Genomic DNA, 25,325 nt, shown 5'->3' with positions numbered 1-25,325 from the left:
AAATGGAGAAAAATGTAAAATCCCACTAGGGATTGAGTCATTCCGGGAATTAAATGATGTAGTAGATGGAAAGGGCCTGAAAGCAACTGACACGTAAGTGCTTGGGAAATTTAGATCCTTTTAGCTGTTACTGAGTCAATCATTTTTTCACCTTACATTATTTTGCTGGGGGGTGGGGGGGTGGGCAGGGAACGGTTGTTGAAAAAGCCACTCTGGGTCAGAATTGAAGGATGAGCAAGGTTCAAGGCTTTTGGAGGCATCTCCCAAGCCAGAACCTCATCCAATCAGAAATGACACCCTCTTTTTTATAACAATATTCCGTAACACTACCTAGAAGATCCTACAGTGTTTGTATATTGAGGAACCCAAAAACTTAAATGCTGAAACAGCCAATGATCTTTTATTAATTAGCATCCTCTTCTTTTCTATCACCTGCCACTAGGACATCATCTTGGTTGTTTCTTTTTTAAAAAGAAAAACAGTTTTTCTAAGTCTCTGTGTTTTCTTTTTTTGACATTAGGTATTCTTTTTCTCAGGTTTTATTGAGATATAATTGCCAGGCAGCATGGTTTAAGTGTTAGGTTTCCCTGGTGGCTCAGATGGTAAAGAATCCACCTGCAATGTGGGAGACCCAAGTTCGATCCCTGGGTCAGGAAGATCCCCTGGAGAAGGGAATGGCAACCCACTCCAGTATTCTTGCCTGGAGAATTCACTAACACTTTTACTTTAATGGTACAAGTGTAAGGAGTATAGCATAATGATTTAATTTACATACATCAGTGCCATATTGGTTTTTAATAATGTTTTTAAACGCTTCTGTTATACTCCATATATACTAAACTAGTACTTCTCAAAATTAAATGTATACAAGAATCCCCAGGGATCTTGTGAAAATACGGATTCTAAATAAGTAGGTCTCAGATGCAGCCTGAGATTCTGCATTTCTAAGGAGTCAGTGCTGGTTGGGGGACCACACTTTGAATAATGAGACTCTAGAGAACCAAATGAAGCAATTCTTTTTCTTTTTTTAATATTTATTTATTTGGGCTTCCCTGGTGGCTTGGTTGGTAAAGAATCTGCCTATAATGCAGGAGACCCAGGTTTGATCCCTGGATAGGGAAGATCCCCTGGAGAAGGAAATGGCAACCCACTCCAGTATTCTTGCCTGGGAAATCCCACGGACAGAGAACCCTGACAGACTACAGTCCATGGGTTCCCAAACAACTGGACTCGACTTAATGACTTAACCACCACCTTTTATTTATTTATTTATTTATGTGGCCAGGGCAGGGGTGATGGTGGAGGGGGAATCTTCCGTTGCAGTTAGCCAGCTTCTCTCTTGTGACACACGGGCTCCAAAGTGCTCGGGTTCAGTCGTTGCCACGCACCGGCTTAGTTGCCCCATGGCATGTGGGATCTTAGTTCCCCAACCAGAGATGGAACCCACATCCCTGCATTAGAAGGTGGATTCTTAACCACTAGACTGCCAGGGAAGTCCCCCAGAGTGAAGCAATTCTGTTGCAGGCACCTATGCACAGAATCACCATGAATGCGATAGGTGCAAATGCCAGCTGCCTCAGGGTGCCAACAATTCAAATGACATGAGGGAGTTACCATCAGTGTTGAGATGTTCCAAAATGGTGAAGTTCCGCGTGACTTAGTCTACTCTTCCTTCAGTTTGTCTAATACTTGCATTCCAGGAAGATGCAATGAGTATTTAAAACATGCAGCAGGACTTCCCTGGTAGTTCAGTGATTGAGAACCTGAGTTTTCACTGCAGGGGGAAGAGGTTCCAGCCCTGGTCAGGGAACTAAGATTCCACCATGCCACATGGTGTGACCAAAAAAAAAACTTTATGCTGATCTGTAAAACAGAGTTAGGTTAAAACTCAAGGCTCAGGGACCTCCTGGTGGTCCAGGGTCCAGTGGCTAAGACTCTGTGCTCCCAGTGCAGGGGGCCTGGGTTTGCTCCCTTGTTGGGGAACTCGATCCCACTTGCTGCGACTAAGAGTTCACATACCACAACTAAAGATCCCACGTGCCTCAACTAAGGCCTGGCAGCCAAATAAACAAGTAAATAAAGAAAACTTAAAGGTTCCGACCATTACAAGCAGATCTTTCACCTGTGTGAGGGACGTTAGAAAGTCGTGAAGGAAAAAGAACAATTCTTCCCCAGTGAGACTGCCTTGCACATGGTAGGATGTTTATACACCTGCCTCCCATTTCCTAAATGCTCACAGTGCCCCCTAGTTATTATGGCATTAGTTCTCCACAGCTCCACAACAGCCCTCTGAAAAACCATTGTTTCCCAAAAGGGAATAGTGTTCTAGGCTAAGAACAACATATGCAAAATCCCCAAGATAGAACAGAAGGAGGCGAGTTTGTAGTTTGGAAGGAAAGGAAAGAGTGGAAGAAATTGAAGGTACGATAATAGGTCAGTAGAATCTTGAGTCCTTCCCGGGAAAGGGGAGGCCACTGGAGGGGGATTTAGGTGGAATAAAGTCTAGCATAGGACTCCATGACTAAGACCTGGAGAAGAAAGTGGCACCCTGGCCAGTATTCTTGCCCAGAAAATTCCATGGACGGAGGAGCCTGGCGGGCTACAGTCCATGAGGTCACAAAGAGTCAGGCACAACTGAGCAGACACACACCATAATTAAGAACCAATGGGTCACTGGTGCTGTTAATATAACTAATATTCCTGTTGTTATCATCCTCATATTTATACCTCCTCCTATCATTGAAGGAGGCAGAATGACAAGGATAGAAAGGGAACACAGCCTGGTGGTGAAGGGCAAGGGTCCTGGAGCCAAGAGGTCACACTGCTGCCCCATTGCTTGCTAGCTGTGTGACTTTCAGCGTGTTACTTCCCCTCTCTGGGCCTCCATTTCCTCATCTGTAAAATGGGGATAAGAACGGTACCTACCAGGACTTCCCTGCTGCTCCAGTGGTTAAGACTCTGTGCTTCCACTGCATGGGGTGAGAGTTCGTTCTCTGGTCAGGGAACTGAGGTTCCACATGCCTTGTGGAGTAAACGAATTATATTTTAAAAATGGTACCTACCTCCTAGCATAGGTATAAAGTTCAAATGAGTTAATACTTGTAAAATGCTTTAAATAGTGCCTGGCTTATAATCAGGGTTCAGGAAATATTAGCTCTTATTAGTATGAATATGATTATTCGATACTCAAATGTTAACTGTTTTTAGTAGTAGCACTAGTAATAAGCATTCAATAAGTTTTAGCTCTTTCTATTGTTACATCGTCGTTACTATTAAGACGCTTGTATCAATTGACATAAAAACCAACTTTAAATCCATAGCCTTTAGATTGTTCACTTAAACTGCCTCTTTTTACAGATGGGGAAACAGGCCCAGAGAGGGAAAGGTGTTTCTGAAGCCGAGAGCCAGCCGATAGTAGAAGTGTGATAACCCAGCTTTCCTGAATCCCACAGGTGGCCCTTGCTCCCCCTTCTCTCCAAGTACTTTCCCACCTCTACCCCCAAATCCACACCAGGAGGGCTCTGCTCACTCCTTTATTAATAGATGTGTCAAATGCCCTGGCCAGGAGAGGCATTATTCATTTGGCTGATAAAAAAGGTTCTAATGCTCACTGGAAATAAAACTTCATAAAGATTCAGACACTTTTAAAGAGAAAAAAAAAAAGAAAAGCTATTCGTCTGCTTGGGAAAAAAAAAAAAAGAGGGATTTCCCTGGTGGTCCAGTGGTTTAGACTCCACACTTCCACTACAGGGGACACGGGTTCCATCCCTGATCAGGGGAACTCAGACTCCACATGCCATGCAGTGCAGCCAAAAAAAAAAATCCACATATAGCACTTGGAACAATGCGTGGTAGAGAATAAGGTCTCAACGATCTTAGCTAATATTATCCCACATGCTGCATGGCACAACCAAAAAAAATAAGAATGGTGAAGATAAAATTTTATTCAAGGACATAGCATACTAAAAAGACATTTCAGTTCTATATTATGACAAAGCCAGTGACCCCAACAGTCCTGCCTCATGCATTTCTGCTCTTGTCATTCCTTAGGTTTTTCCCCAGACACGCTCTGTGTTTTTGATTCTCTAGAGCATTGACAATTAGTGTAATTGTTTTCCTGTAGTCCCAGCCTTCCCCCCGCTCCCACATTTCTACTTTCATCTCTTCCTCTTCAGCTTTAACTGTCCCCCTCCTCTGAAACTTTAACTGGCTTCCCCCAGTGGAAAGTGAGTGGAGCACATTCTGTTTTGTATTATTAAACAGTTGCTGGCCCCTGATTCCTCATACCAGGCAGCTGAGCCCAGTGTCACCCCAGGCCCACCAAAATGAAAACGGAGCTTTCTCTGAATCGCTGCAAAAATCTGTGGATTGCAGGGCACCCACCACTCCCTGATAACCAGGCAGTGCCTCCTGCTTGATTTGGCTGAGCCAGAGGACGTTTTGCCAAGACCTGTACCACCCGAGAATTAATATCTCAGCTATTGGCACACTAGTTCCACCTGCTCCCATCACCATGACAACCTACTTCCCAAAAGGAGCAAGAAGAGAGAGACTGGACTTCTGAGCCTCACAGTTGATCCTTCATGGGATGGGGTGAAAGGAGGGGCTCCGTCTTTTAATACTGATTCTTATAGTATCCTCAATTTGCTTTGGCCAGTCTCCTCAGCACCTCGATCCCATGCACCCCAAGTCATCCATTGCCCCCATGGTCTTCACTGAATGGTGCTGTAGCTTAAGAGCTGTAGGACCAGAGTCCAGCTCAGCCTTTTCCCAGCGGGGTGACACCATGCCTTTACCTCTCTGGGCTTCATCTTCCTCATCTGTAAAATGAGCCTAATCCTAATGGCAGCATCTCAGATAGTGGCTGTCGTGGGGACTCAATGAGTGAATAGGTGCACTCCTAAGGACGGTGGACCACAAGGAAGCAGGCCCACCCATCCTCTGGACCTAGGGACTGGAGCATGCCCTGGGCAAGCTGTCCGTAATCCTTAGCAACCAGATGCTGAAGTGATCAGCTGGCAACGGGATGCGGGCGTTATGCAATCAGTTGCCTATTGCAAGCAGATGATGGCAGATCCCCAAGAGGGAAGGGGGAAGGGGCCTGACTTCAAAGTTTCTGCCCCTTTTGAGTTCTCCTTGGAGACACTTGGAAATAAAACATCCTGGAGACTGATATAGGCCTCTGCAGGCTGAGCTTGTTAAAACTCCATGGCAAGCAGAGCCAACAGAAGAAACAAAAACAAGGCAAAACAAAAGACCCTCAGATCCCCTTCCATCTGAACAAGGGGCTCTCGGTCCGTGCGTGAGGCTATCCCTTTAACAAAAGGCACACTGTGGTCTCAGCTGCTGTGTTATTTAGTACAGTCTCTATGGGTGGTGACCAAAGGATTCAGATTCTCTTTGAAATGATAACTTCACTGAGCCCGCTTTTGGGTAGAGCTCTGCTTAAAACAATATATAAAATGAGAAAATATCCCCAACCAGCTTTTTAACTGATGTCCAACTTCTAAAAGGTACCGGGAGGGGATTAGCATTAGCAACCTCTTTGTGGGCTGTGGAAGAGGTTGAGGAAATATTGGTTTAAGATTTATTTCATTTAATCCACACCATCAGAGCTGATGCTCAGTGTCCAGGGATCAGTGTCAGTTTCCCAGGGCTGCTGGCAATCCTTGGTGTTTGCGATCCCTTGGCCGATAGAAGGATCACTCCAGTCTGACTTCATCTTCACACTGCCCTCTCCTCTGTGTATGTTTCTCCCCTTGTCTTCTAAGGACGCTTGCCATTAGATTTAGGGTTCACCCTCATCCCAGATGATCTCAAGATCCTTCATTACATCTGCAAAGACCCTTTGTCCAAAAGATGGGTACGGGGAACTTCCCTGGTGGCCCAGTGGTTGAGAATCCGCCTGCCAATGCAGGGGACACGGGCTCGATCCATGGTCCTGGAAAATCCCACATGCCGCGGAGCAACTAAGCCCGTGTGCCACGACTACTGAGCCCGAACGCTCCATACCTGTGCTCCGCAACGAGAGAAGCCACCACTGTGATGAGAAGCCTGCACACCACAACTAGAGTAGCCTCCACTCGCTGCAGCCAGAGAAAGCCCGCCCACAGCAACAAAGGCCCAGCGCAGACAAAGCATAAAAAAAGATGAGGAAACTGAGGCTCAGAGAGGTTACTCAAGCTACAGAGGGTCGCACAGCTAGTAAAATGGCCTTGGTGAGACTCAAAGCCAAATCAGTCTTCTGAAGTGTCAGCCTAGCACCTGCAAGTGACGAATTGGCCTGGGCCTGTCCTTCTCCCTGTGAGGCCTCAGAGCTGCTGCTGCTAAGTCGCTTCAGTCGTGTCCGACTCTGTACGACCCCGTAGACGGCAGCCCACCAGGCTCCCCCGTCTCTCGGATTCTCCAGGCAAGAACACTGGAGTGGGTTGCCGTTTCCTTCTCCAGTGCATGAAAGTGAAAAGTGAAAGTGAAGTCGCTCAGTTGTGTCCGACTCTTAGCGACCTCATGGACTGCAGCCCACCAGGCTCCCCATCTCTGGGATTTTCCAGGCAAGAGTACTGGAGTGAGGTGTCATTGCCTTCTCCGAGGCCTCAGAGACACAAACCCAAAAGCAAATTACCTCGTCTTTCTTCTGCTTGGTTAAAAACACCATGGACTTTTGCAAGTTAAAATCTAAAATTAAAACAAGGAAGATGGTACTGGTGGTTTAGCCAGTGGAAGGACCTCCAGGGGAGGTCAGCTTTTTTTTATGAATTTTTAAACGGAGGATAATTGCTTTATTTTTTATTGAAGTATAGTTGATTTACAGAGGCCGACTTTTTAAAAATTTTTAAGTGTTAGATAGATTCAGGGTTCCAGATTGGGCCTTGAGAACCAAACCCATGCTGTCCAGGGGCCTTGGTTCCTGTGATTGCATCTAATCTCCCAGGTGTTCCATGAATGGATGCAATCTGAGGGCTGTCTTTTGCTCGTTTCTGGTCTCTTGAGTGAGTGTGTGATGGAGATAGCCTGACAAAACCATTTTCTAGTATACCTGACTCAGCTTCTTTGGGCCTCAGTTTCCTCATCTCTGTAATGGACACAGTAGCCATTTGGACCTCATAAGATTGCTCCAGAAGTTAGTGAGTTGAAATAGAAGAGAGGCTGGCCCACTCTATTGGTGGTTACAGAAAGTGTCAAAGACTTCCCTGCATCCACCGACTGTGGGCTGACCCCCTGGGAGATCTCAAACAGCTTAGTAAGAGAGCTGCAGGGTCAGGTGGGGGTTAGCGTGGGTGCTGGAGCCATGTGGTCTGGGTCCAAGCTCTGTCTGCTACCAACTATGTAGCCTAACTACATAACTAACTAACTAACTACATAACTACCTAACTAACTAAGCAGGGCCCTTCCTGTCTCTGGGCCTTGGTTTCCTCATCTTAAAATGGGGATAACGGTACTACCCGCTCCCTGTTTTTTTTTGAAAATGAGCTGACGTATGTCATGTCTGGCACACAGCAAGTACTCCGTGAGTGTGAGCTCTTAGGAGGAGACATGAGGGCATGGGGTACAGAATTAGGGGTTGCCTTTCAGAAGAGTCAGAGGGAGGGACTTCCCTGCTGGTCCAGTGGTTAAGACAGCACTTCCACTGTAAGGGTTGAGGGTTTGATCCCTGGTCAGAGAACTAAGATCCCACATGCCACGTGATGGGGCCAAAAAAAAAAAAAGGCACCATTTCCACCACTAAAGAGGTGGTATTTATGGCTCTGCTTTAGCCACCCCTGGAAGCAGTGTATGTCCTTATCCTGCCAAGGAGCTAATGGGAGACACAGACAGGAGCAGGAAGGTTTGGATTGGAGAGATGGAGGCTCTGGCAGAAAGTTCTTTTCCACTCTGATTTCTCCATGAAGGAGTAACCTCGTCTCCTAGGAAGCAGCCCTTCTGGCAGGAGAAACACCACACTGAAACCTGCAAGGGTGGGCACTTACATCCCCATGAGGTCTTTTTTGGAAGCACAGAGCCTTAACCACTGGACCACCAGGGAAGTCCCCCCCCATGGCATCTTGATCCCTAACAAGAATGGACCAGGCACAGGAGAATTTCAGAACACAGCCCCTCGATGGCCAATGGAATCTTAGGCAGGATCCAGACATGTCCCCTCTATGTTCTAACTCACTCACGGGTTCTTTTTTGTTGGCCTGCCTGCTGCAGAGAGAACCAGGGCTCCGGGGTCCCCGTGTCAGGCCCCAACCTGTCGACCACACGGCCAATCCAGCAGGACCTGGGCCGCCAAGACCCCCCGCTGGCCGAGGATATCGACAACATGAAGAACAACAAACTGGCCACTGCGGAGTCAGCCAGTCCCCACGACAGCCTCAGCCACGCCGGCCTGCCCCAGAGCCCAGCCAAGATGGGGAACAGCATGGACCCTGGCCCCACGCCGGCCCCCACCACCACGGCCACCAACCCTCAGAACGCCGTCAGTCGCCGGACAGCCAACAACCCGGGGAACCCGTCCAACCCCGGCCCCCTCAAGACCCCTGAGAACAGCCTTATCGTCACCAACCCCAGCAGCACCCAGGCCAACTCAGCTAAGACTGCCAGGAAACCTGACCACACCACGGTGGACATCCCCCCAGCCTGCCCACCCCCACTCAACCACACCATCATCCAAGGTACGAACCCCAGTCTCATACATCCCTGGGCAGGGGAGCCGGCCTCCTGGGCTTCCTCCCCAGAGGCGCAGCTAAGGGACTCCGGACAGTGACTCCACCTCTCTGGCCTCAATTGCTTCCTCTGGAAAATGGGTAGAGACATAGTTCCTGCCCCCACAGGGGCTGCTAGGAGAATTAAATGAGATAGTATGGATATGATGCCTGGCAAGTACACAACAGGTTAGCAAATTTTCCTGCCTCCCAAATTCCCACAGGGGAGCCAGGAAGCCCCCATATCTGAGGGGTCAGCAGATTCCTCTGATGGAAGTTTGGGGGGAGTGAGATAATTCTCTAGGCCAGCGCCATCCAAAAGAAATGTGATGCAGGCCACCTGTGTAATTTTTTTTTTCACCTCTGTAATGTTAAATGTTCTAGTAGCCATGTTAAAAAAGAGAAGGGAGGAAAAGAGGAAGCAGAGGAGGAAGAAGGAAGAAAAACATAAGTGATTTAAAACATAAAAAAGAGGGACTTCCCTGCCAGTCCAGTAGTTAAGATTCTGCTTTCCAACACAGGAGGCAGGGGTTCAATCCCTGGTCAGGGAACTGAGGTCCCACATGCCACAGGGTGTGACCAAAAATTTTAAAAAATAAAAAGAAACAAATGAACTGAACTTTAATAATAAATTATATTTAACCCCAAATGCTATTGATTTATATCCAAAGCATTAACATTTCCATGTGTCAATAATGTATTTTACATTATTATTACATATAGTTACATTCTTTTTCTCCTACTCAGTCTTGAAAATCTAGCATGTTTCACACTGCATACCGCAGTTTGGACTAGCCGTGTTTCAAATGCTGGACAGTGCAGGCCTAGCACCTTGAGGAATTGGCTGTTTTTGCCTCTTCCCAAAACCTCCCACATGTAACACCATGATCCAAGAAATTTGGAAATTATCCAAACTGGAAATTTGGAAATTATCCCCTGGGTTTATTATTTTTAAGATGATAGCAGTAGCCCAGTTCTGTGCAAGAGCTGTCCATAAGTTTACCCTGTAAATCCTTGCCACAGTCGTACAAGGTAAATCTTGTCACTGTGCCCATTTCACAGATGAAAAAACTGAGGCTCAGTAAGCCTCAGCCTATCCATAAACCCATAATGCAACTAGGCTATGGGATCAGTGCTCAGGAGGGTGGTGCCTCACCTCAGTCAGGAGAAGGGTGTTAATGGGGGGAATCCTACATTTTGACTACGGGAGGAACTCAGTATTCCCATCTGCAAAGTGGGGCTTTGGGGACTCACCCTGCCTGCCTCCAAGTGACAGTATGAAGGTCATCAGGGCCTGAGGACAGGTCTGTATTAATATCTGGTAAAGGTCACAGCAGACTCAAGGCTGTAGAATGATTAAGAGCAAGCCCTCTGGTGCTGGGCTGCCCAGGTTCAAATTACAGCTTTGCCACTTCCCAGCCACGTGGCCTTAGGCAAGTCTCTGCACCTCTCTGTGCCTCAGTTTCCTCACCTGTAAAGTGGGGATCATAAAGTACCAACCTCACAGGGTCAAGTGAAGGTTCAATGGCATAATAGGGTGCCTGGCACATAGTAGGCGCTTTGCGTCAGCTGCTTATTGCTGCTTTGGGAATGAGGCAGGAGATCAGAGGTGGGAAACCATGGAGGGAGCCCTGTGTTGCTTCTTATCCCAACAGTGAACAAAAACGCCAACCCAGACCCACTGCCAAAAAAGGAGGAAGAGAAGAAAGAGGAGGAGGAAGACGACCCCGGGGAAGACGGCCCCAAGCCCATGCCCCCCTACAGCTCCATGTTTATCCTCTCTACGACCAACCCGTGAGTATGGCCCATGGCCAGGGCAGGGGGCCCAGGGCTCCCACTGGGGCAGTGAAAGTCAGGCCAGAGGGCAGACCCAGACAAAGTGTAATGGGGGAGAGTCGCCTCTAAGACCATTAGTCCATAGAGAACTTTTGAGCAATTAAAGAATGATGTCCCTTTCTTAAGTTGTATAAGATAGAAACTTATCATAAAGTACTTATTTCAAAAAACTGATTCCAACTGGTTTGTTGGAAAAGACCCCCTCCTGCCATCAGCTAGAAAATCATGATCATAAATACCCAAATCTACACCGTCTGTGCTGTGAGAGGTGTCCTGTAGAAATAGCTGCTTTGTACAGTGCACAACGTTTACAACTGTACATGACAGCCCTGGTTCCTGAGCTCTGCTCCTAACTTATGCTCCATGAGGGTTTGGATTCTGGGTAGACGGTTTTTGAGTTCCATGGCCCTTTGTCTTGGGAGGGCCTTGAGGAGGCCAGATTATTTAGGGGAGAAATTTATCACACCTATGTCTTGCTGGCTCAAAGGTTGTTTTGGAATTGCATTTTTCCAAAGAGTGTTTCTTGAAACTCTGATCCCTCAAAATGCTTCTTGACACCAAGAAGAATCACGTCAAATAGCTGCAGGGGAAACGGCTTTCTCTAACCTGCCTCTCGGAGACTCAGCCTGTGTGTTTACTTTTTTATTTGGTTGCCATTCTCGATTTTAATAAAGAAATTCTTATATGGCACTCAGCACCAGACATGGTTCTGAATGCTTTACAAAAAAAAAAAAATTTTCTCATAATAACCCTATAGGAGTTGGTACTCTGCTTATCCCCATTTGACAGATGAAGAAACTGAGGTCCAGAGAGGCAAAATCACCTGCCTAAAGTCAAACAGCAAGCAAGTGGGAGAGCCCAGAGAGACTGACTCCGACGTTGCTATTCTTAGCCACCCAGCCCTGCAGCCATTCATACAATCTCATGATATTTTTATCATTATTAATCCACTTAATTATCTCATTATTGTGTCATTAGTGTATTAAAGGTACTGATAAGGCCTGCAATTAATAATTTAAGTAACTTTTTGGAGCCCCTACCATATACCAGGCATATATTAACTCTTTTGATCCTCACATTCTTATTAGATGTGATTATTATGGTCGTTTCACTGATGAGGACACTGAGGTACGATAACTTGCCTAAGGTCACTCAACTAATTTAAAAAAAAAAAGAAATCTACTTAACCCAGAATTTCCCAGTTTGGTTTGACTATATGACATTTTATGCATAGAAAGGTTTTTCATCTCCTACAGATTCAAGGATAGTATTCAACTCAGTCTGTGAGTTAAGATGTTCCAGGAGGGTGGTTTGGAAGTGATAGGAACTTATAAACAGAGGTGGGAATTACCTTCCCCTGCGGAGGGCTCCCCTGCCCTAAGAGGGCCCCCAGGGATAGGAGCTTGATACTCTGTTGGGTGTGGGACCGTGGGAGTTAGAGATCCCAGATAGTGGTAAGTGATATAAGGAGATGACAGAACAAAAGGGCTCAAGAGCTGTTGTCTGCGCATCTCCCCGTCTTCAACAGCCTTCGCCGCCTGTGCCATTACATCCTGAACCTGCGCTACTTTGAGATGTGCATTCTCATGGTCATCGCCATGAGCAGCATCGCCCTGGCGGCCGAGGATCCTGTTCAGCCCAACGCACCACGAAACAATGTGAGTCTCCCCCAGCAGGCTCCTTCCCAGCCCAGCTCCTCCGTCCCTTTCTCCTGCCTCGTGAAAAGCTGATAGCTGGGGTCGAAGGAATGTTAGGGTCACCCCAGGCCACAGCCCCCATGGCCACTGGTGGGGAGGGGAGGCTCTGATTCTGGGCTTGATGAAGGATGTTCCTTGAGACAGTGGTTCTGTGTGCCTGGTGGGGAAGAGTTGGCCCAAGAGTGGCTGGGGCTGAGAATTGCTGGAATCTCTGGTGAGGAGAGTGAGGCCACAGGCTGTGGAAGGGCACAAGCTCTATGTGGGATGTAGGGGAGTTCGAAGGCAGAGGGTGCTCCGGCAGTATCATCTGTGCAGCCAGGTCTCACCAAACGGACTTTTTCATTCTGACTTGGAGTTTTGAAAGAAAGGATTGTTTTGACTCAAAAAAAGTAGAAGTGTTAGTCTCAGAGGTGTCCAGCTCTCTGCAACCCCACGGACTGTAGCCTGCCAGGTTCATCTGTTCATGGGATTCTCCAGGCAAGAATACTGGAGTGGGGTGCCAGTCCCTTCCCCAGGGGATCTTCCTGAACCAGGGATCGAATCCAGGTTTCCTGCATTGCAGGCGGGTTCTTTACCATCTGAGCCACCAGGGAATCCTTTTGACTTAGTCACAACCTGAACTTTTAGTCAGGCACAGCCTAAACTTTGAGATTTTAGTGGGCTAAGAGCTAAAAAACTCTTCTTTTGGGGCCCCAGGGTCTGCTAACAGCCCCTGTTCACCGAGCACTTGCTGAGTTTCAGGCGCAGCCCCAGATGCTAGGGGTATCCCCGTTGGACAGACGAAGAAACTGAGGCCCAGAGAGGTTAAGTGACCTGTCTGGGGTCACACAGCAGAATTCCAATTCTGCCCACCCTAGATCTCCCAATGCTTCCCTCAGCTGTCACCATTTATCAAGCACTTACTGTGTGCATGTCCCCGCTTGAGTCCTGCCGAGCAGAAATGAGTGTTGTTGAGAGGGGAAACCAAGGCACCAGCAGGCCAGGAGGTGACAGAGGCTGGACTGATGGCTGTACCATCTTCCCCAGCTCCTTTCTCTACCGCCATCACCCCCAACACATGGGAACCATTTTCCACTGGGAGCCTGGCCTGCCGCCCTCACTAAGTAGGTTAGGAGCCTTGGCGAGGCTGGCAAGTCCCATAAATCAAGCCTGTCTGCAGCTTACTTTGCACTTTCCCTGCCTTCACTGGCCTGGCAAGCCCCTTAGGGACCTGATACGGGAGATGGAAGGAAATAATTAGAACAAGGCCCCCAGAGGAACCTGGTACCAGGGCAGGGCTGAGGCTGCACTCTGTTATCTCCTGCTGCCCACTTCCCCCATCCCCCAGGACCCAGGGAGCCAGGCTCAGGGAGGGGGCATCCCGAGAGAGGTCAGCAAACCCCCTGTCGACTCTAGGAGACTGGAGCAGGCTTCATCTCTGGCAAGGAGAGCATGGGCATGGGGGGTTCCGGGGATACCCCTGAGCTCCTGGGGCTGAAGAGAACCCTGACAGGGCTAGGAGCAGCCCCCATGGAGCATTTGCAAAGTTCTGGCTCCCCCACCCCTGCCCCATCACCCCTAGTTGAAGCATCTCTCCCCAAAGCCCTCCCTCTTCCGGGATTCCCTGGTGGTCCAGGGGATAAGATTCCACACTTCCATTGCAGGGGGTATGGATTTGATCTCTGGAGAACTAAGATCCCACATGCCCGGTGGCATCAGCCAAAAAAAAATTTTTAAAGCCCTCCCTCTTCAAGTGCATGGTGGCCCCTTATTGGCAACTGACACCCTGGGACCCCTCCCCAAGTTCTGTTCATTAGCTGGTCTGGAACAGGCCTCAGAAAAATGAACAGAACACATACAATCCATTCATTTATCAAGGATTTTAAAGTGCACACACCCATGTAAGCACCATCCAAGGCAAGAAGTACTAATAGAACAAAACAGACCTCAACCACAGGCACCTCTTCGATTCATCCTTCCCTGTGAAGCTGGGTTCACAAGCAGGAACAAGGTCTGCAGACATGTTCAGGTGTCATGAGTTGGAGCATCAAGGGTGTAGCTAGTAACACAAGAGGGTAGGGATCAGGGACACTGTTCATCACTCTGCAGCACACAGGGCAGCCCCACCACAGAGAAGAATCTGACCCCTATTGTCAACAGTATGTAAAAAGCCCTACCCTAGAGGTATCCAAACCCTTACTTCTGGAAAGAGCATTTCTTAGCTCCTCTCATTTTCCCAGCTACACGTTCATCTTTAAACACTAGAATTTATTTCTTCCTACTTCTAACACTGAACAGATGGAATAATTCTGTGCGTCTCTTCCATCACTCAACCTTGAGATGAGTTCTTATTTTCTTGGGTGGTGACAGTCATTCTTTTCCATTGCTGTGTGATATTCCACTCTGTGGCATAATTTGTTCTTCCATCTTCTGGTTGACGTGTATTTGGATTGTCTGCAGTTTAAAATGCTGTCACCATATCCCCCTACTCCTGACATGGGGCCCCTGGGCTTGACTCTCTCCAGGGTATAAAACCAGAAATTGAGTTTCTGGATCATAGAATTTGCATATGGTCAGCCCCAAATTTGCAGCCAGAATGTTTACCGAGTGATACAGTGACACACACCAGCAACATCCAACAAGGGCTTCACTGCGCCACAGTCTTGCCAACACTTGTGCTGTGGGTTCTTTCATTTAGCCAACCTGGTGGGTCTGGAATCTCATCAGGATTTTGATTTGTATTTCCCTATGATAAATGAGACTGAGAATTTTGGATTCCACTGAGTCACAGAAAATGCCATTTGTAGAAGTCGAAAGGATCTATATATTAGATATGGTTGAACCTAATTTATTGGCCTTTTGATTTCCTCCTGCTCCATTTATTAAGTTCTCCAGAATTTGATTCACCTGACCGCCTGGCCTACCTTTCTTTCCATTCAATGCTTTATTTAGTAATTATTTAATAAGCAACTACCACATGCCGGGTGCTGAGCTAAACAGCAAGGATTGACAGGCTGTACGATCGTCCCTGCACTCCCAGAGCTCGCAGAGCACCAGACCTTTATGCATGTTGTCTCAGCTGCCTGGTACACCTCAAATGCTCTCCCACCACCACCCCCTCAGCCTTCCCAGAACCTTCCAAGCCCTTGCACCTGCCACCCATCCCAGGAAGTCAGCTATCCTGGCCACTCTGGTCTCGGAGGGCCCTCCAAGCACCACACATGATGAGAACGTCAGCTGTGACCACACAGATCGCAGAGCCCAGCTCCTGCAGGACCCAGGGCAGCCCCAGCCTCCTGCATTCAGTCAGCAAGCATTTCTTGAGTATCTGCTGTATGCCTGGCCCTGAGCTATAAGCTGGAGATAGCACAGGGACAGGCAGACATCCCTGCCCCCGTGAGGCTGATGTTCAGGTGGGGGAGATGGACAGTGACGTTATTAATAACCATGACAAATAGTTTGCCAGGAAGTGATAAGTGCCAGGGGTGAGGGATGTAGGGGAAGGGGTAGACTCGGTAAGGAAGATTCCAAGCTTCAGGAAAATGGAATTTTAAACAGGCAGTCAGGAATGTGATATTTGAGCCAAGCCATAAAGGAGGAGAGAGAGAATATCAGGTGGAACATGGGACAGAGTATTCCAGGCCAACAAACCTGTACAAAGGCCCTGAGGTAAGAATATCGAGGGTGGTAGAAGTGGAGTGAGCCAGAGGAAAGTGGGACAAGGTGAGGGAGGGGAGGTGGCCAAACAGATTGTCCAGGGCCTTGGAGGTCAAAGAGGACTTTGGCTTTCACCCTGAGTAAGGTGGGAGCCATAGAGGGTTCTTGAGCAGAGAAGGGGGCAGTGATCTGACTTGTGGGCTCACAGGCGCCCTCTGGTGGCCTGCTCAGTAATTAACAGCCCTCACTACAAGCCAGATCTGAGGTCAGCCGCTGGGGTTACCGCGTGCTGGGCACTTTGCCAGCATCCTCATGCCACTCAACATCCTCACGCCAAGGTCACACAAGGGATGTGCTATGGCATGGCCAGGAAAGAGACCAGAGTGCAAGACATTGCCTGTCCAGAAACCGCTAGTACTTGGTCTTGTGTAAGTTAGCGAGGAGAGGGAGAATCAACCCACTCTGATGAGGGTATGGCTGCGTACTTGGAAGGAAATGGATGCCGCAGTGAGGTCGGTCCCCAGTGTCTGTCCTGGAGGCTAATCATGTTTAGGAAACTCTATGCGGGAACAGTTGTTCACCCAGGAGACCAGAAGGTCAGAGACACTGGGGGATCAGACTTGTTGCCAAAAGAAGTAAGAGTCTTTCCTGAACTTCCCTGAGGCCACCTCTAGTCCATTTAGGGCTTTGGGCAAGTGAAAAGAGGCACCCTTCCCATTGGTAAGCAAACGATCCTTGACAATGATTTTGTTAGGACTTTGCTGCCATCTGCTGGACAGTTTCATTCACAACATACAAATCTGCACGGAGACAGGCTGGGAGGGGCCCTTGTGCAGTGCAGGACCTGCCCCTCTGTACATGGCTGCAGCATTTTCTCATGTGGGTGGAGACTCTGTTCCTTGGGGACCTTGCTAGAGGCCACATACCCCAGTGGGCCATGGCTAGGTTCACGGGACTCTGCTGGAGCAAGCCAGTGATCCTCTGCCCCCTTGCTTTCATCCCCTGCAGGTGCTGCGATATTTTGACTACGTTTTTACAGGCGTCTTTACCTTTGAGATGGTGATCAAGGTGAGTGCCAGGGCTCCACAGGATTCTGCGCTCTCAAGAATCCCACCTTGGTGCAAGAGGCTCACCCCAGAGATGGGAAATACTTGGTGTTTGTGGAGCAGCGAAGAAGTTGATGTGGCTGAAAGTGAGAGAGGAGAGTGGGGAAAGCAGAGCAGGGAGATGAGAGCAGAGGTGACTGGGACGAATCAAGCAGGAACATGGGGGCCACGGGACAGTCTGGGGCTTTTATCCCGAGTGAGGTGGGAGCCATGGAAAGGTCCGAGCAGAGGGACGTGACGACTCGGATGTTCACAGGCACCCTCTAGCCTCCGTGGGAGGTCAGACTTGGAAAGAGGAGCAGGGTGGGAGGTGGGGAGTAGGGGATCCGAGAGAACTGGGAGCAGATGATTGCTCCGGTCCAGGCAGGAGATGATGGGACCAGTCAGGGTGGTGGCAGACAAGGTGGTAAAAAGTGGGCAGATTCTTGGAACGTTTGGAAAGTAGAACCAATGGGGTTTGCTGATGGATCTGATGTGAGGTGAGAAGCCGGGGGGACCCTGAGGTTTTGACCTAAGAACCAGCAAGTCAGAACTACCTTTCCCAAGGTGGGAAGCAGCCTTGAGCGGGGGCTTCTCACTCCTCCCTGAGGTCCCCTGGCCTCTGACCCATCCCCTCAGGATGAGGTGGTCCTGTTGGCTACCATGCTTCCTCCAGGGGCCCCTCCACCAAGCCTAAAAGGGTAGATATACTGCTCCCCAGGGTGGGGATGAGGGATCAGAACGCTGTCTCTTCCTCCTCAGATGATCGACCTGGGGCTCGTCCTGCACCAGGGTGCCTACTTCCGTGACCTCTGGAATATTCTCGACTTCATAGTGGTCAGTGGGGCCCTGGTGGCCTTTGCCTTCACGTAAGTCTCCTCCTGAGGACTTCACTTACCACTTTGTCCCTCCACCCCCAACCCACTGGATCAGGGGACATGTTCTCGAGGTGTAGAGATGGGAAAAGGGGGCTCTGGGGTGGTGGGAGGCATCCGCATGCTACCAGGAGGAGCTTCGATTGGCTTCTGCATGATGGCCACCATGGAGGAAGAAGGAGAAGGGCCCCCACCTTCTACCTCCTCACACAGCCATGCCACCAACCCCTTGCTGTGCTGCTTTCTGTAGACTAGCCCCACCAGGACATTTCATTTTCCTTCTGCTCTACAAGCTCCGCTGTCTCTTTGGGGAGCCCCTAAAAAGACAATTAGGAAATGAATGTGCATGAGAATTTGGACCCCCACCCTATGCCTGCAGGCCCTGTAATTCTAGACCTGATGACTCCCCTCATGTGTCTTGAACTTCTCCTGGCAGTCCTAGGACACTCTGAAAGGTCATGTCTCATCAGGCCACTCCAAGATGGCACCCGAGTTGTGGGCAGCCATTCTAAAATAGCACCCCAGGGGCTGAGAAGCCATTCCAAGATGGTGCCTAGATTCTGGGCAACCATGTCAAAGTGGCAGTTGAGTTCTGGGCAGTCATTCCAAGATGGCACCCAAAGGCTTAGTAGCCATTCCAAGATGGTGCCCACATTCTGGGTGGCAATTCCAAGATGGCATCTAAGGACTGAGTAGCCATTAGCTCTTAGGGCCCTGGTAGCAAACTTAGCAGTACATTCCTTAAGTCGTAGATGTTTGGGGTCAAAAAAACTAATCAGCTCCTAATCCAGAAACAATTCTTTTTACAGACCTTGTCTGTGCCCAATCACAGTGGATCATTCCTAAAAAGGAGTCTCAGAAGGACTCAGACCCACCTCACCCACATAATGAGAAGTCAGGGGCTTCCTCTGTGCCCCTGCCTCCTGGCCCCCTCTCAGCAGACCTGGAGGAGTCCTTGAACGGCCCCCCGACCACACAGCGAGGACTTGGTTTGTCAGGAGGCCAGCGTGGTGGCCCATTTCCAATTTAAGGGCTAAAGTGGGCCACTCCTGGGAACACAATGAGGTCAGGTTGTGTCAGAAGAGCTAGAACTCTCCAGAGTTTCTGAACACCTCTGAGCTGGTAGAGATGTACCATGAAAGTCAGGAGGCGGAATGTAGTTCTGACTCCAGCCAGACTTTCCGCCTCCTTCTCTTTATCATCTACTTTCTCCTCCTCTTTCGGTCCACTCCCCCTCTACCCTCCTTTTCTTTCTCTTTTATTCCTCCCTCCCTCCTCTCCCCCTTCTTCTCTCTCTCCCACTTTTTTAAGTATTTGAGTATTTGGCTACATTATTATTAAGATGTCCTGTAGATTTAATAGTAATAATAATCAAAGTGAAGTGCACAGCATATTAGAGGGGAAAGATTGCCACAAATAAAACAGGGCATCCAGGGCCTTCATATATAAAAAGCAGCTACAAGTCAGGAAGAAACACTGAACCTCAATAGTTAAGTGAATACAGGATTTAACATAGAAGTTTCACAGAATGCTGATTAATAAAAATGACCAAAAAAAAAAAAAATTCAAGGTACAATTGGTTTCTTATCAAGTGAGCACAAATTTCTTCCCCCCAAAAAAGATTTTAAAAGGCAATACACTGTGGATATGAGAATGTAATTAAATATGCTTCTCCCTCCATCCATCAGTTATTTGAGCGACTCCTACAAGGAGGAATCAGTTAGGAATCATGCTAGCTTCTGAGAAAGTTTCAATTCTGAAAAGCCTGGGGTGAACCCCTCTCAGATCCCCTTCCCTCCCTTGGTCCTGTTGCTGTCTTTCTCTGTCTTTCTCTTTGCCCCTTTTCTCTCTCCTGCCCTCTCTCTGACTCCCTCTCCTGCCCTCTCTCTCTTCCCCCTCCAGCCCCTGCCTCCACTACCCCTCCCCCTCCCTTCTTCCCCTCCCCTCCCCCCCTTCTTCCCCTCCCCTCCCCCCTCCCCCTTCTTCCCCTCCCCTCCCCCTCCCTTCTTCCCCTCCCCTCCCCCTCCCTAACCTTCCCCATCCATTCTTTCCTCTCCCTCTCCTCCTCCCATCTCTTTTTCTCCCTTCCATCCTCTCCCTTGCCTTGACCTTCTGCCTAACCTGGGCCATATGGCCTGGAGAAGGCGGGCACTCCACCATTCACTCTGGCATCAAAGACCCAGTCCCCACCATGTTCCAACCTGGCGTGGTCTCCAGGAGCAGGGAAGGCAAGCGCAGGGAGGCACCCCCTCCCACACTTCCTCCAGCCCTCCAGGATGACATCTGGCCAGCAGCTCCCAAGTCCCCCAGGGCTCAGGAAGAGGCCACGTCCATCTCCACACACAGCCCCCCTACTTTGCCCGCTGTGGCCTGGCCTGGGTAGTGGGTTTCGCCCTCTGTTTTACACCCCTAGGTGTAGGACAATAGAAGTAGTGTCTGCTGCCCATCAGTTCATCCTTGGAACTTTCCTTCCAGACCTCTGTGGGAGCCAACAAGTTTCATTGCCAAAGAGGGGGCCCCCACCATTGCCCTGTCCCACCTCCATCCCCCATTTGACCTCGCAGTTTGGGAAACAAGCCTCTCAGTCATAGAACTTTTGCCATAATGGGCCTAGTTTCCCTGAAGCTACAATTAGACTCAATTTGAAGCAAGCCTAATCTGCAAAAAACAAAATTATTTTTCCACCCAGAATCAATCAGCAAAAGGATTCTTTGTGTTTGCAAAAGAATCTGCCACAGGGAGCTGATTTTGTGTTTTTAATTTTTTGAGTTTTCCCTTTAAATATAAAGTTATACAAGGGCATTCAAAATGAGCCTACAGCTCACAGAAATCTGGCAGCATGTTTGCAGAGTCAACCTTTGAAACTGATTTTATGAAGTTGCTACAGGCATAAAGCCAGCCAGTCCGTGCCCTTGAAAATCCCTGTTTCAAATTGTTTTTTAAATTCCTATTTGAGGAAAGGGTCTGGAAAGGGATTTCAGGTCATCCCTGTGAGTCTCAGTGAACTTATATGTCTTGCAGGAACTGGGGTGTGTAGTTTTGCCAGTAGGATCCTGACGAGTGTTAGGGATGTTCTTGGGGTTTTAGAAGGGCTGACAACCCGGGGAGCACCTTTATGTGATGGTCCTAGGGATGGAATAGGTAGGCTCTAAGACCCCACCCCTGCCACACCCTCCCCGCCTCACTGCCAAGAATCCATCTGGTCCTGCCACTCCCCCTCCAGGGCAGGGCTACAGGCCAGGCACAGCTGGTGGAGTGCCTTGATCTAGCAACTTGTGCATGCCTGGCCATTCCACCAGAGAAGGAGCCCTCAAGCTGCTATTCTTTTCCCAAGAAAAGTTTCAGAGTCCTCCCTTTGGCTTCAGGTTCCTGGCCTCTCTTACCTGAGGTCTCTTGCCCTACGAGGCCTTTCCTTGTTACCAGATGGATGTCATGTTGGCAGGAGTAAGGGATGCTCTGCGGAGAAGGCACTGGCACCCCACTCCAGTACTCTTGCCTGGAAACTCTCATGGACAGAGGAGCCTGGTAGGCTGCAGTCCATGGGATCGCTAAGAGTCGGACACGACTGAGCAACTTCACTTTCACTTTTCACTTTCATACATTGGAGAAGGAAATGGCAACCCACTCCAGTGTTCTTGCCTGGAGAATCCCAGGGACAGGGAAGCCTAGTGGGCTGCCGTCTATGGGGTCACACGGAGTTGGACACGACTGAAGCGACTTAGCAGTAGCAGCAGCAGCAAGGGATGCTCTGACAGCCTCCACTTGAGTGCCCAATCCCAGAGTCCTTTGCTTCCTTCTTTCTGTTCTTTTAATTCATGTTTTCTGTCCTGTGTCCCTGTTTCCTCATAGACAAAGCTGAGGTCCCCAGCAAGTATGAAATAAACCTGATTGTTTAAAAAAAAAAAAAAATGGTTCCTGCAAGCCTGTTTGGTTTCTCTCTAGATGTGCAAGTCCCTGAACCTCTCTGTGCCTCAGTTTCCCCATAAATTTGAGATACTTGACCAGATAATAATGACAGTAACAGCCTCCATTTACTTAATCTTTACAGCCCCATATAAGAATTTCTCTTATTATTCCCTTTTAGTACATGAGGAAACAAGCCCAGAGAGATTGTGTTGGGAAATGAGTCTAGCAAGATCACTAAGGGCTTAATGGCCCAGTGGTTGAGAATCCACTTGCAGTGCAGGAGCCTCAGGAGACACAGGTTCAATCCCTGGGTTGGGAAGATGCCCTGGAGGAGGAGATGGCAACCCACTCCAACATTCTTGCCTGGAGAATCCCACGGACAGAGGAGCCTGGCAGGCTACAGTTTGTGGGTTCGCAAAGAGTTGGACGTGACTGAGTGACTAAGCACACAGGCAGGATCACTAAGGTTGAATTCAACTGTCAGATTCAAGGTTGCCGCCCAACTCTCAGCCCTGAATGTGGACGCTTTCACAAATCAGGAGGATGAGACCTGACAGCCTGGCCTGGCTGGGTTCCTCGAGTCTCCAGCAAGGCCTAGAAGTCCAGGGGAAGAGGGCATGAGACTATTCCCTTCTTTGTGGAAAGGAATCTTGCTGTTCTGGCCTGTTGGGGTGGAGGCAAGGATTCTGCAGTGCTGTGATTGTGGCCCCGTCTGGGATATGGGAAGATGATCCCTGTGGTCTTCCAAAGGATGTGTCGAAGCTCTCGTGTTGGTTTCTACCCCTCCTGCACCTCCCCTAAATATCCGTGTGTGTGTGTGTGTGTGTGTGTGTGTGTGTGTGTGTGTCCTGCTCCATCCACTGACAGTGTGCCGTGTCCATGCGACCACCATTAACACACCATTTCATGAGTCACCACACATGACATCACGCTCTGTGCCCATGCATCGGGGTGGCCAACTGACACTTCTCAGCAGCTGGGGGATCGTGGTCCTGCCCTCGCTGCCAAGAGTCCATCTGGCGCTGCCAGTCCTCCCGCAAAGCGGGCCAGCATGGCCGGCAGAGCGCCTGGGTCAAGCCACTCCTGCACGCTCAGGAGCCCAACTGCAAGGAAGCCGAAGGAGGAAGCCATTTTTTTTATTATCCTCCTCAAAACAGGCCCTACCTTTGAAGGCATTCTTTTGTGTGTGTATAATGAAATGGAAAGAAATAGAAGATTAGAGTGCAAGATACACAAACCTGGGTTTGAAGCTCAGTCTGTCACTTGCTGGCTGTGTGACCCTGGATAAGTCACTTTCCCTCTCTAAGTCTCAGCTGCCTCATCTGGAAAATGGGTGTAATAGTACCACCCTCCCACAAGCAGATGCAGTGACATTCAGAAGACTCCCGTATTACACCTTATGTCATCCATAAGGTTGAGCAGAAATCACTGTTGTTGAAACATTTCTCCAGGGACTTCCCTGATGGTCCAGTGGTTAAGACTCCAAGCTTCCACTGCAGGGGGCATGGGAACTATAATCCCACAAGCCATGGATTAATGTTTTTAAAAGTTAAAAAATAAATTTGAGAAAACCTTCCTCAATAATCCAAAAAGGAGAATGTATACCATTCTGTCTGTGCACTAATTCCTAGATACATTAAGCTTTGAGAACCACTGAGGTATCCTGATAAGGTAGCAGGAGGGGGAAGAATCCAGTGGGAATATTTGTAGGCATTAAACCATTATATTTTTAGAAATATCACTAATTTCAAAAGAGGGGGGGCAGGTGGGAAATTCTGAAGAGTATCTGTTTGGCAGGTGCACTGTTCTATTAATAATGGCAGTCAAGTTTCTCACACCTTGATCTCCAGTCATGATTGGAGGGTCGTAATAAGACTGAGCCCTGATTCCAAAGATGAGTTGTGCAAGGGGCCACTGCCAGATGCAGAGAGGTTTCCCCAGGCCCACATTTTCCCAAAAGACTCTTGAGAGTCGCCCCTTAATTTCATCCCAAATTGGAACTCCTAGCGGCCTTCTCTCATCTTCATAACTTAGGGGGTAAAGTCAGGGCCATAAATGTGTATCAAACCTCAGCATCCCCAAGGGCTGTTTCAGAGATGAGGATGAATTAAGGGCGACTCAAAGCAGCTGGATTCTTTCCTCTTGCTATGTGAACAGATACTTCCTGTTTATCTGTTTGCTTTATTCCAATACTCATCAAGCGCCCATTCATCCCAGCGGAAATCTATTAGAAAATTAGTTCAAAAACAAACACACAAAAAATTAAAGGCAGTGCTGGGATTCAAACCCAGGTCTCCCCAGCTCCAAAGCTCATCCCCTGCAAGACATTTTAAAGGACTTCTTAGCAGTCCAATGGTTAAGACTCCGCGCTTCCAATGCAACTATAGAGTTGCAGGTTCGGTCCCTGATTGGAAAACTAAGATCCCACATGCAGCACAGAGTGGCTGGGGAGGAAAAAAATTAAAAAAAGACATTCTAAAGTCTTCCAGTCCCAGAAACCTGGAGAAAAGGGTTTTTTCGCCAGCTCTTGGCAGTGACCTTTAGTGGCAAATTTGCCTTCAGTAGTTGATAACTTTCTGGCTATCCTGCGACTTGAAAATTTGGCTTCCTCGGTGCTGTTTGGCAGTGCCGGGAGCCTGCCAAGGGCAGGGGTCGGAACGGAGGTCTTCCAGATGGAAGGATGGACACCATCCGGAGCCACAGCCTGAGGCGGCCCCTCCCGGTGCCCAGCCGGGCAAGGGCGCGCTCCGGTGTGCGTGCGTGTATGTGCGTGTCCTGTGTTCTTTCTTCTGAGGCCGCTTACGACCTGTCTCTCCCTCCGACGCCACCTCACCAGGAGCAGTACACGGTAAAGTGCCCCTCTCTCTCTCTCTCTCTCTCTCTCTCGTTCTGTCCTGTTCTCTGTGCCCTGACGCAGCCATGTTGGCTCTGGGCCTGTTTCCGTAGCTTCGTGTCATTGCCACCGTCCTGTCGCTTGCAGTGACTAGAGCCCCTCAGCCTACTCCCCAGGGAGCCTGAGCCTGGAGGCGTCTTGGCCACTGCCTGTCACCATGACCCACCGTTTAGCCCAGTTCTTGGGCGTGGAGGGCGCTCTCCCCATGATCTGAGATCAAGCCGGATGGGTGGTTATCAGGGGAATGAATGTCTAACTTCCCAGGTGGGAGAAGCATGGACATTCCAAACAGTGAGGGCTTGTGCTTTAAGAGGAATAACTCCCCTTCTCCAAGTACATCAACAGTCTCAACAAAGTGATTTGAAAATCTGGTTGTTTTCTGTGAGAATACCTTGATCAAGCCATTCCTGCATGCTCAGGAACCAAACTGCCAGGAACAGTCTCCTTGGTGTCTCAACACAGAGGATTATTTCAGCCTCTCAAGGGAGATGTGCCTCCTGGGAGAGAGACATCCCCACAATGGCCATAGAGTACTTTTTAGATGAGTAGATGTGCCCCAGGAGGCGTGTTCGCAAATGTCAGCAGTTTGGTGCATCAAGATTTTAGCCAAATTCAACACTGATGTACGGCAGAAACCAACACAACATTGTAAAGCAGTTATCCTCCAATTAGAAATGAATTTTAAGAAAAGAAAAAAAAATGTTAGCCAGTTC

The 25,325-nt window shown here is 48.9% G+C and overlaps 1 protein-coding gene across 12 annotated transcripts in view; it reads left to right on the top strand.

Moving 5' to 3' along the window:
• Nucleotides 1–25,325, top strand: part of CACNA1A (calcium voltage-gated channel subunit alpha1 A) — a 379,358-nt gene that overhangs the window by 296,979 nt on the left and 57,054 nt on the right. For 8 of the 12 annotated variants that reach the window (XM_027547946.1, XM_027547955.1, XM_027547945.1 and 5 more), the window contains 6 exons: nucleotides 8,191–8,654; nucleotides 10,340–10,478; nucleotides 12,049–12,178; nucleotides 16,862–16,921; nucleotides 17,701–17,807; nucleotides 24,556–24,567. In XM_027547946.1, the coding sequence (XP_027403747.1) occupies nucleotides 8,191–8,654; nucleotides 10,340–10,478; nucleotides 12,049–12,178; nucleotides 16,862–16,921; nucleotides 17,701–17,807; nucleotides 24,556–24,567 (912 nt within the window). The remainder of the gene's footprint in view (nucleotides 1–8,190; nucleotides 8,655–10,339; nucleotides 10,479–12,048; nucleotides 12,179–16,861; nucleotides 16,922–17,700; nucleotides 17,808–24,555; nucleotides 24,568–25,325) is intronic. The other 4 variants (XM_027547952.1, XM_027547949.1, XM_027547951.1 and 1 more) reach the window with 1 other exon arrangement.

This window comes from Bos indicus x Bos taurus, chromosome 7 (genome assembly GCF_003369695.1).
Source record: "Bos indicus x Bos taurus breed Angus x Brahman F1 hybrid chromosome 7, Bos_hybrid_MaternalHap_v2.0, whole genome shotgun sequence".
Lineage (NCBI taxonomy): Eukaryota > Metazoa > Chordata > Mammalia > Artiodactyla > Bovidae > Bos > Bos indicus x Bos taurus.
Note: the sequence above shows the minus strand (reverse complement) of the source record. Positions and strands in the feature narration are given on the sequence as shown.